The 11,286-nt window shown below is 44.9% G+C and overlaps 1 protein-coding gene across 1 annotated transcript in view; it reads right to left on the minus strand.

Annotated features, from left to right (window-relative positions):
- IQANK1 (IQ motif and ankyrin repeat containing 1) overlaps nucleotides 1-11,286 on the minus strand; it is a 121,937-nt gene that overhangs the window by 35,481 nt on the left and 75,170 nt on the right. The window contains exons 9-11 of the mRNA XM_026657695.1: nucleotides 9,957-10,096; nucleotides 9,515-9,569; nucleotides 8,723-8,815 (exon numbers count right to left, since the gene is read on the minus strand). Of these exons, the coding sequence (XP_026513480.1) occupies nucleotides 8,723-8,815; nucleotides 9,515-9,569; nucleotides 9,957-10,096 (288 nt within the window). The remainder of the gene's footprint in view (nucleotides 1-8,722; nucleotides 8,816-9,514; nucleotides 9,570-9,956; nucleotides 10,097-11,286) is intronic.

Raw genomic sequence — 11,286 nt, forward strand, 5'->3', positions numbered from 1 at the left:
AATCATAATACTCAAAAACCAGTGGGAGAACACTTTAACCTGTCTGGTCATTCAATGACAGACCTGCGGGTGGCTATTTTACAACAGAAAAACTTCAAAAACAGACTCCAACGAGAGACTGCTGAACTGGAATTGATATGCAAACTAGATACAATCAACTTAGGATTGAATAAGGACTGGGAATGGCTGAGCCATTACAAACATTGAATCTATCTCCCCTTGTAAGTATTCTCACACTTACTATCAAACTGTCTGTACTGGGCTATCTTGATTATCACTTCAAAAGTTTTTTTTTCTCTTACTTAATTGGCCTCTCAGAGTTGGTAAGACAGCTCCCACCTGTTCATGCTCTCTGTATGTGTGTATATATATCTCCTCAATATATGTTCCATTCTATATGCATCCGAAGAAGTGGACTGTAGCCCACGAAAGCTTATGCTCTAATAAATTTGTTAGTCTCTAAGGTGCCACAAGTACTCCTGTTCTTTTTGCGGATACAGACTAACACGGCTGCTACTCTGAAACCTGTCATTATGCAAGTACAGAAAGTTTCCTTACCGTGTCAAATCTTTTTTTAAACTTTCCCTTTATTTTTTAGTAGTTTGTATAACACAGTACTGTACCGTATTTGACTTTTTTTTGTCTCTGCTGCTGCCTGATTGCCTGCTTTCAGTTCCAAATGAGGAGTGTGGTTGACCAGTAAGTCATAACTCGGGTGTTTGTAACTGAGGTTGTACTGTAGACTGATCTGTATGTCACAGGTCACCAACACCACAAGAATGAATTGAAAGAGATTCCCTATCTGAACAACTACTAAGTGGGTGGACCTTGGAAGGTCCTCCTTGACTATTAAACTATTACACTTGGGATAGTGAAAAACTCTTTGATGTCTCCAAAGCATTTGGATGCATCTCTCCCTCTGATTCACACACAAAGGTCAAAAGTCTTTTCTCACCCTACAATAACTTTGATTATGATAGGGTTGCTTCAACTACCCCAGAGCTGCTTGGGGTAGTTAATTTGCTATAATAGCTGCAGAAAAGGAGACTGAATTATCTGCTGCAATACTTGAGATGTGTTGTGAATACTGCAGAAGAACAGGTTCATTTGTCTTATTCTGTAGGTGTTTCATTAGAGTATGAACTAAGGGACTGCAATTTCTATCCTCACAAAGGTCATAAGTTTTTGTTTAAACATTGGTTAGATTTTCTCTATACCATTTCTCTGTGAAAATGCCATTCTGGATAGCCCAGAAAATTACTGAGATAGAGGTTTAATGACTATCTCCTGTAAGTCACATTATTACGGGTGGTCCCATCTGCATTTCCATTCTAACAATAGTGTCAAGAGGTTGGTGCTTTCCATTTCTTTCACACCACTACCTTGTCTGTATGTTCCCAAGCCTCATTTACATTCAGGAAGACAGGAATCACACTTTGCACATTCAGAGAACTGTGCCATTAAGCTCTATGGGACTAAAACTTTTCTGCAGGTGTCCCATTATGAGGCTGAGACCAGGGAGTCAGTCCATCCTGCTCCAAAGATTGTCCAAGCATATCTGACCACATATCACAATTATGATAATGTGGCAGGGGGTCAACCCCATGTAATTGTCAGAATTCTCAGCCATGACAAAGGGAGCTTTCATAATCTTCACACTATGTTGTGTGACTGCTACTTTATGTGTTTTAGCAAAAATGTTTCCCTGATTGTGAGACTAGGTGCATGAGGTAATATCTTTTATTGGACCAACTTCTGTTGGTGAGAGAGACTAGCTTTTGAGCTTCCTCACCAACAGAAGTTGGTCTAGTGAAAGCTATTACCTCACCTACCTTGTCTCTCTTGTATCCTGGAACCAACATGGCTACAACAATCCCTGATTGTGACTTAGTTTTGGGAAAGTGAGAGGTGAAGTCACTTTTGATTCACTCTTGACATGGCATCCAGAACTAATACTCACTTGTCAGCTCTGCTGTCCTTGTTCATCTAGAACTCTTCAGCCCACCTTCCTGTGGGGTTGTCCTGCTCAATGAACTCACACAAGTAGGAATATGCAGCTCCCACTTGAAGAAATTAAGGTTACTTATGTGTAACAAGAGTTCTTCAAGATAATCCTCTGCATATTCACACTCTTCATTCCCCTTCTCCATTTCTTTAGAGTCTTAGGTTAGGAATTCCCAAATTAACTGATGGAACTGAAGTGCAGTTGTGGCAACTCCCCCTTTTATATGCTCAGAAATCTTCAGGATGGGTGGAGGTGGGGAGGGGTGAGCAGACCCAATGCATACGGACATTCAGAAGTTTCTGGTGCCTTCTGGAAAGACACCTTGATTGTACAAATGGGAATATCCAGATGCTCCTCTCAAAAAGCTCCATAACCTTCATTTGCTCACCTGTAACTGGAGTTCGAGGTGAACTCTGCACATTCCCACTCATTGGATGTGCTGAAAGTACAGTCTGGATCAGTAAAAGCCTTCAGAAAGCAATGCCTATTGCAGCACCCTCATGCCCCCAGCTCCCCTCCTTCACAGCTCCAAATGTTTGGAGCACAAAAGATAGTGTGACACAACAACTGTCTCAGTTCTTTCTAACGTCCCCCTCAAAGCCTTGGGGGGCTGCAGCAGGGTCCCCGTTCCCCTTCCAGGAAGGCTCCTGGAGCTCTTCCCCCTGCCTCTGGCTGCAGGAGGAGGTGCAGAGGAGCCAACCTGTTGTTCACAGGAGGGAAGAGGGAAAGGGAGGGCGACTGAGCTTTGATTGGTTGCTCTGCCCTTGGAGGAAGCGGGGCAGTGAGGCAGATAGCCAATCAGAAGGCAGCTTTCCCCCCTGTCCTTCCTCCTCCCTCTCCCACCACTCCGCAGGACTCAAATTTGCTATCTTAACCTTGCTTTGGGGAATGGAATGTGACGCATGCATAATATTTGAAGTACAGAATGTGATCCAGCTCAGCCACTAATTAAAATATAAGGGAAAGGTTTTTTGTTCACACATGTAGTACCGTGGAAATTTTTGAAAAACGCCTGTTCGGGCCCGACGACACCCCGGTTGGGAAACACTGATTAGAAACAAGCTGTATAATGACAGACTCAATGAGCTCTATCTATTTAGGTCAACAAAGAGACTGTTAAGAGGTGATTTGATCGTAGTATAATAAATACTTACATGAGGAACAGAAATTGGATAATTTTGGGGGATGGAGACCTAAGCCCTGAGGTAAGTGGGGAAGTGGGATACCGGGAGGAAACACAGGGAGGAGAGTGCAACAGCAGAGGCCTCCTGATTCATACTGAGAAAGCAGGGCAATCACCTAGTTATCTTAGGTGCCTATACATGAACACAAGAAGCCTGGGAAACAAGCAGGAAGAATTGGAAGTCCTGGCACAGTCAAGGAACTATGATGTGATTGGAATAACAGAGACTTGGTGGGGTAACTCACATGACTGGAGCACTGTCATGGATGGGTATAAACTGTTCAGGAAGGACAGGCAGGAGAGAAAAGGTGAAGGAGTTGCACTGTATGTAAGAGAGTGGTATGATTGCTCAGCGCTCCAGTATGAAACTGGAGAAAACCCTGTTGAGAGTCTTTGGGTTAAGTTTAGAGGCGAGAGGAACAAGGGTGATGTCGTGGTGGGCGTCTGCTATAGACCACCGGATCAGAAGGATGAGGTTCTCATGAGGGGCTTCAATCACCCTGACATCTGCTGGGAGAGCAATACAGCAGTGCACAGACAATCCAGGAAGTTTTTGGAGAATGTTGTGGACAACTTCCTGGTGCAAGTGCTAGAGGAACCAATTAGGGGCCGTGCTCCTCTTGACCTGCTGCTCACAAAGAGGGAAGAATTGGTAGGGGAAGTAGAAGTGGGTGGCAACCTCGGCAGAAGTGACCGTGAGATGGTTGAGTTCAGGATCCTGACAAAAGGAAGAAAGGAGAGCAGCAGAATATGGACCCTGGACTTCAGAAAAGCAGAGTTTGACTTCCTTAGGGAACTGATAGGCAGGATGCCCTGGGAGGCTAATATGAGGGAGAAAGGAGTCCAGGAGAGCTGGCTGTAATTCAAAGAAGCCTTATTGAGGGTGCAGGAACAAACCATCCCGATGTGGAGAAAGAATAGCAAATATGGCAGGCGATCAGCTTGGTTTAACAGAGAAATCTTCGGTGAACTTAAACTCAAAAAGGAAGCTTACAAGAAGTGGAAACTTGGACAGATGATTAGGGAGGAGTATAAAAATATTGCTCGAGCATGCAGAGGTGTAATCAGGAAGGCCAAAGCACAATTGGAGTTGCAGCTAGGAAGGGATGTGAAGGGTAACAAGAAGGGTTTCTACAGGTATGTTAGCAACAAGAAGGTCAGGGAAAGTGTGGGACCCTTACTGAATGGGGGAGGCAACTTAGTGACAGAGGATGTAGAAAAAGCTGAAGTACTCAACGCTTTTTTCCCCTCGGTCTCCACAGACAAGGTCAGCTCCCAGACCGCTGCACTGGGCAGCACAGTATGGGGAGGAGGTGAGCAGCCCTCAGTGGTGAAAGAACAGGTTAAGGACTATTTAGAAAAGCTGGACATACACAAGTTCATTGGGCCACATGCATTGCATCTGAGGGTGCTCAGGGAGTTGACTCTGCAATCACATCAGCCATTGGCCATCATCTTTGAAAACTCGTGGCGATCCGGGGAGGTCCCAGACGATTGGCAAAAGGCAAATATAGCGCCCATCTTTTAAAAAGTGAAGAAGGAGAATCCGGGGAACTACAGACCTGTCAGCCTCACCTCAGTCCCTGGAAAAATCATGGAGCAGGCCCTCAAGGAATTCATTTTGAAGCACTTGGAGGAGAGAAAGGTGATCAGGAACAGTCAACGTGGATTCACCAAGGACAGGTCATGCCTGACCAACCTAATTGCCTTCTATGATGAGATAACTGGCTCTGTGGATATGGGGAAAGTGGTGGATGTGATATACCTTGACTTTAGCAAAACTTTTGATATGGTCTCCCACAGTATTCTTGCCAGCAAGTTAAAAAAGTATAGATTGGATAAGTGGACTCTAAGGTGGATAGAAAGCTGGCTAGATCATTGGGCTCAGTGGGTAGTGATCAACGGCTTGATGTCTAGTTGGCAGCTGGTATCAAGTGGAGTGCCATGCGGTCTGTCCTGGGGCTGGTTTTGTTCAACATCTTCATTAATGATTTGGATGATGGGATGGATTGTACCCTCAGCAAGTTTGCAGATGACACTAAACTGGGAGGAGTGGTAGATACGCTGGAAGGTAGGGATAGGGTCTAGAGTGACCTAGACAAATTGGAGGATTGGGACAAAAGAAATCTGATGAGGCTCAACAAGGACAAGTGCAGAGTCTTGCACTTAGGATGGAAGAATCCCATGCACTGCTATAGGCTGGGGACTGACTGGCTAAGTGGCAGTTCTGCAGAAAAGGACCTGGGGATTACAGTGGACAAGAAGCTGGATATGAGTCAACAGTGTGCCCTTGTTGCCAAGAAGGCTAACAGCATATTGGGCTGCATTAGTAGGAGCATTGCCAGCAGATCGAGGGAAGTGATTATTCCGCTCTATTCGGCACTGGTGAGGCCACATCTGGAGTATTGCGTCCAGTTTTGGGGCCCCCACTAGAGAAAGGATGTGGACAAATTGGAGAGTCCAGCAGGGGGCAATGAAAATGACTTATGAGGAGAGGCTGAGGGAACCGGGCTTATTTAGTCTGCAGAAGAGAAGAGCAAGGACAGATTTGATAGCAGCCTTCAACTACCTGAAGGGGGTTTACATAGAGGTTGGAGCTCGGCTGTTCTCAGTGGTGGCAGATGACAGAACAAGGAGCAATGGTCTCAAGTTGCAGTGGAGGAGGTCTAGGTTGGATAATAGGAAAAACTATTTCACTAGGAGGGTGGTGAAGCACTGGAATGGGTTAACTAGAGAGGTGGTGGAATCTCCATCCTTAGAGGTTTTTAAGGCCCAGCTTGACAAAGCCCTGTCTGGGATGATTTAGTTGGGGTTGGTCCTGCTTTGAGCAGGGGGTTGGACTAGATGACCTCCTGAGGTCTCTTCCAACCCTAATCTTCTATGATTCTAAGTGCTCTTCTATCTAGCAAACAAAGATCTGATGATTGCAAGATTAAATTAGACAAATTCGGACTAGAAACAAGGCTCAAAATTTTAACAATGAGGGTAATTAACCATTGGAATAATTTACCAAGCGTTGTGGTGAATTCTCCTGTGTCAGATATGTGATCTTGGACGTGTAGAACCTTGAAAAGATTATACTGAGATGTAATAGGTGCTATGGGTGTGAAACTGGCAGACCTGGTGCCAGCTCAGGCCAAGATACACATGCCTCAGTTGAATACTGACAAACAGAGCTAAAAATCAGTCTGGCTCACTTGTGTGTTAGTATTGTTAAAACAGATATTAGGCCTGGTCTACACTAACACCCCAATTCGATCTAAGGTACGCAACTTCAGCTACGTGAATAACGTAGCTGAAGTCGACATACCTTAGTTCGAATTTACCGCGGTTCAGACGCGGTCCACAAACGGCAGGCAGGCTCCCCCGTCGACTCCGCGGTACTCCTCTCGCTGACGTGGAGTACCGCAGTCGACGGCGAGCACTTCCTGGTTCGAATTATCGCGTCCACACCAGACGCGATAAATCGAACCCGGAAGTTCGATTGCCAGCCGTCGAACTACCGCGGTAGTGTAGACAAGCCCTTAGAATTATAAGAATGTGTTCAGAGTTTATTGAATGCTTGTGAGCTGCTGCATGCATTAATCTCACCTAAAACAGCTGTATCCCACATTGTAAGGTAATATTTGCAGTGCTTTGTAACTGTGTAAATTCCAGACAGGAGAAAGACGTTAATTAGTGTGAAATGCTGGTCTCCGACAAAAGGTGTTATGGCCTGCCCAACAAGGAAGGCCCACTGACACCCCACAGACCAGCCTGGAAGATTAAAGAGGACAAAAGAAAGACTTTGTTGTTTACTCTTCCCATCTCCGAGAAGATGAGTCTTGCAAGTGAATTGCTCCCATCAGCTGAGTTGGCAGCTCAAAGCAGAAGTGAGGAAGTGAATAAAACCCCCGAACAAACAGGAAGTGTATCTTTATATTGCTTGGACTCTGGGGGAACAAGGATTACTAGAATAAACAAAAGATCCCTAGTGCTTATCCTGGGTTAGCCCTAAAGGACATACAGACCTTGCTTATTATAGAAGCTTTTATTACTTTTTGAAAGTTAAGATTGTAAGTCATTATCTGCTTTAACCTTGTAAAAAACTCGTTTCCTTTTCCTATTTAGTAAATCTTTAGATAGTTTAGTATAGGATTGGCTACAAGCATTGTCTTTGGTGTGAGCTCTAACATGCAATTCAGGACTGGGCGTAACCTGAATATTGCTGTTATTCGTGGTGAAATGGCCATCTATCACAATGGCAAGCTTCCCTGGGTGGCGAGACAGGGAGTACCCCAGGGGACTGTCTGTGACTCCATGTTAAGGCTGTTATAGTGCCTAAGGAGTATACGCTTGATAACTGGTTGGTGAAATCTAACTATAGAACTCTCAACCAGTTTGGGGTTTGTGCCTGTTTTTTTAACAGTCTGCCCTGAGGTTGGTACTCATGCTCTTGAGCTACTGCAGGACAGCTTGACAATGGGTACAGTAAATATCCCAAAGCTTTTGTATCTATAAATGTTATGTATCTTTTTCAGATAAAGATTTTATTCTAGCTCCATGGGGAAGGATTAGAGAGCTAACTCCAGTAACTACAATAAGTGTGTGTGTGTGGGGGGGAATCCTGCAAATCCCAGGACAGGTAAACAACTCCAGATACTTACTAACTCGTGGGGGGAATTACACATACTGATTCAGACCAGGTTCAAGGACCCAGATGACAAAAAAGGGTTTTTGGTACAAAGGCTCAGCCTGAACTGATTGAGTGACCTTCATTTGATCCTCAAATTAACTTGAGACTATAACAGAGGGAAAAACCCTGCTGTCGGGTTTGAAGAACTGGAAACCTACCAGGGTCTCCATGTGGATGATGGGTGTCACCTGGTAAGCTTAGCATGCATGTAGACAATTTTTTTAAATGATATGTACTCTGTAATGCTTTTGTCCTAAATATACTGTATATATTGTGCTTTGTGAAACAACCATCATAGCCACTGGGAGAGAGCAGAACTGCAGGCACTGAACTAAAGTCAGACCTGCTGGGATAAGCACAGCGAATTGGAAGGGGGACTGCAAGCCTAAATACCTAGTCTGGAGGGAGAGGGACATGGGTCCCTGCCCATAGAGAGGTGGTGGCTGGAGGCCTGAGACTTAAAGCGGTGCCTTTGAGCTGACCAAACCAGAGGTGCCGTTAACCCTGGAACTGTGATATCTCCATCACTGGACGTTCTTACAAAGTTTGGATATTTTCTAAAAGATATGCTCTAATGTAAATAGGAATTCATTCAGGGAACTCCTATGGCCTGTGTTAAGCAGGTCAGACTAGATGATCGCAACGGTCTCTTCTGGCCTAATAATCTATGAGCCCCACCTTCCAATGAGACACAATGTTGGGTGCACACTGTACAGACCTCCTACCCCAAATATTCTGAAAGGATGTGGCAGAGAGCCCCAAGCTGCCCCTTAGGTCTAATGGAGAAAAGGCAGCTTGGAACCTCTGTGGAGTCCCTTCCCTTCAGGCCTAACGGGGCAGAAGGGCCTGGGAGCCTCACCTGCAGGGTCAGCTCTGCATTGACCATCTGCTTTCTCTGACACTTGTCATGCTCCGTGATTCTCCTGTTCAGTTCACAGTAGGCCTGCTGCAGCTGCATGGGAGGAAAAAGGAGGAAACAGATGGGAAAAGATGAAGGTGGCCCCACAACACAACTTTGTCTTAGGTGGGGAGGAAAGCAGAATCCTTTGTCACACCGGTAAGGCTTAAATTCCATGTCCCTATGCTCTAGATGAGGCTGCAACTTTCCTGTCACACAGAGGGGATAAATTCTACCCTACTGTTCTCAGGAGGGACAGTAAACCCCTGATCTGGATCAGATGTTGGGACCAGTTGGCTGACTGTATAAAAAGGTCAAAGGGGACTGACCAGCAGCTAGGGCAAGCTGGTTGGCAGTCTCTATGCAAGTGCAACTGAGCAGCATGAATATCTGTCCCAGGCATGCACCGTGAGGAGTACAGAACATATACCATCAACTCTCTCTTGGAGAGAGAACAGTAGGAATTGCATTTTCTCCATGCAGGTACAAACCAGTCTTGCACAAATTACACCAATTAGCAAGTGCTGCCCCTCTCCTTAAGACTAGAAGGGCTGACAACTGTAAGTCCAGAGATCAGCATCTAAACACATACCAATTCCAACTCAGTCCCTTCAGGGCTCAGCTGAGCAGGAAAGTTGGGCACTGAAGAAGAAGAAGAAGAAGAAGTATGGCCACTGCAGGGAAGGGCTGGAAATGGGGGAACAATGATACCCTGGGGGCTGTTTAATAGTTTCTAAAAAGAGCAGGCCTGACCTCCTTGTTACATCTCTCTTGCGTTTTAGCCAGCTGCTCCACCTCCTCGCTCATTCTATGGGAAAGAATAACACAGTTCAGTCTCTGAGTCCCTCTCAGTGGGGAGGGGCATGGCAGCACTGCAGTTTCTGGACCCCCTTCCCTGATTCTAAAAGATGTCCTGATCAGACAAGGTGAGGAAAAGGAACCAAATGACATCACCCGCTGCAATGGGACAAACTCTTGGGTAACACCTGGGTCATAAACTTGAGGTTCCTTCTTTTATCCCTTCTTATCTTACTATTCTGTCTCTTTCTTAGCTTCTTTTGCCTTTTGTCTCATAAAGTCCAAGTTCTCAAACTGTAACCCATTCAAAAGGCAAAAAACCCTTTCAGTATAACAGTGTTTGTGACTGCTGTATCTATCTTCCCTTTCCTGGCTAAGGCTGGGGTGCAGGTCTCACCGGTGAGTCTCAGCTTCTTTCTGCTTCTTTTCCAGCAAGGCTCTTCTTTGCTGTTCTGCCTCCATCTTCTGTAGCATCAACTCGGTCAGGCTGATGTCCCAGGAGTGCAGAATGGCAACCAAGCTGTCCAAAGAAGCAATCTTATTGGAAAAAAACACAAACACCATTGTGGCTGTAAATACATAAATTAATGGCTGCGAACTACCCTCCAAACTCCAATCTCAGCAGCACCAACAATGGATATTAGGGCTGGGATCATAACCCTTCATCTAAGAGAAGTGGGACCAAAGAAAGGGCAATCTGCACCACTAACGTCATAGGGACTGCCAACCCTGTGTAGTTTCCTTAATCCAAATAATCACTCTTAACTTGAGGGACTGTCCTGTTGACACTATTTTACTCTTTGCATGAATGAACCTGATCGGATGATTTATCTCACCCTTGTAGTTAAACAGGCTGCATCACTGCCATGTATGAGTGCCTATCAACAATCCTTTGCTCACATAAAGAATGGTTACTTACCCTACATTAACTGTAGCTCGAGATGTGTTCTCCGCATAGGATTCCGATTTTGGTGCTCATGTGCCCCATGCATGTAAGATCGGATTCTTTGGAATAGCAGTGTATGTCAGGGCCATGCCTATACCCTGAGCATTGTTGCAACCCCTCACAGCTGAGGTTATAAGGGGCAGGGTGGCCTCAACCACCTCTTAGTTCCCTTGCCAATAAGGATCCCTAGGGTCAGGACATCTGTTAGCAAAGACAGACAGCAGATCATGGAATCTGTGTGGACAATACACCTAAAGAACTACAGGTGCTGTAGGGTAAATAACTACTTTCTTTTTCAAGTGATTGTCTGTACAGATTCCGCTCTTCATCACTAGCAAGCAGTATCCTTCCTAAGAGACAGGTAAGAGGAATATCACCTGGAGGACTGCTCTACCAAAGCTTTGAATCTGACCTAGAGGCCTGAACCAAGGCATAGTGGGGACCACACAAAAATGAGGAAGTTAGTTAAACAGAAATTAAGAGGTACAACGCCAAAAGTGAAATCCCTGCAAGCTGCATGGAAGCTTTTTAAATACACCATAATAGAGACTCAACTTAAATGTATCCCCAAATTAAAAAATATAGTAAGAGAACCAAAAAAGTGCAGCCAGGGCTAAACAACAAAGTAAAAAAAAAAACCAGTGAGAGACAAAAAGGCATCCTTTAAAAATTGGAAGTTAAATCCTAGTGAGGAAAATAGAAAGGAGCCTAAACTCTGGCAAATGAAGTGTAAAAATATAATTAGGAAGGCCAAAAAAAAAAAAAAAAAAAAAAAAAAAAA

The sequence above is a fragment of the Terrapene carolina genome, unplaced genomic scaffold, assembly GCF_002925995.2.
Source record: "Terrapene carolina triunguis isolate 2854851 unplaced genomic scaffold, T_m_triunguis-2.0 Scaffold268, whole genome shotgun sequence".
Classification (NCBI taxonomy): Eukaryota; Metazoa; Chordata; order Testudines; family Emydidae; genus Terrapene; species Terrapene triunguis.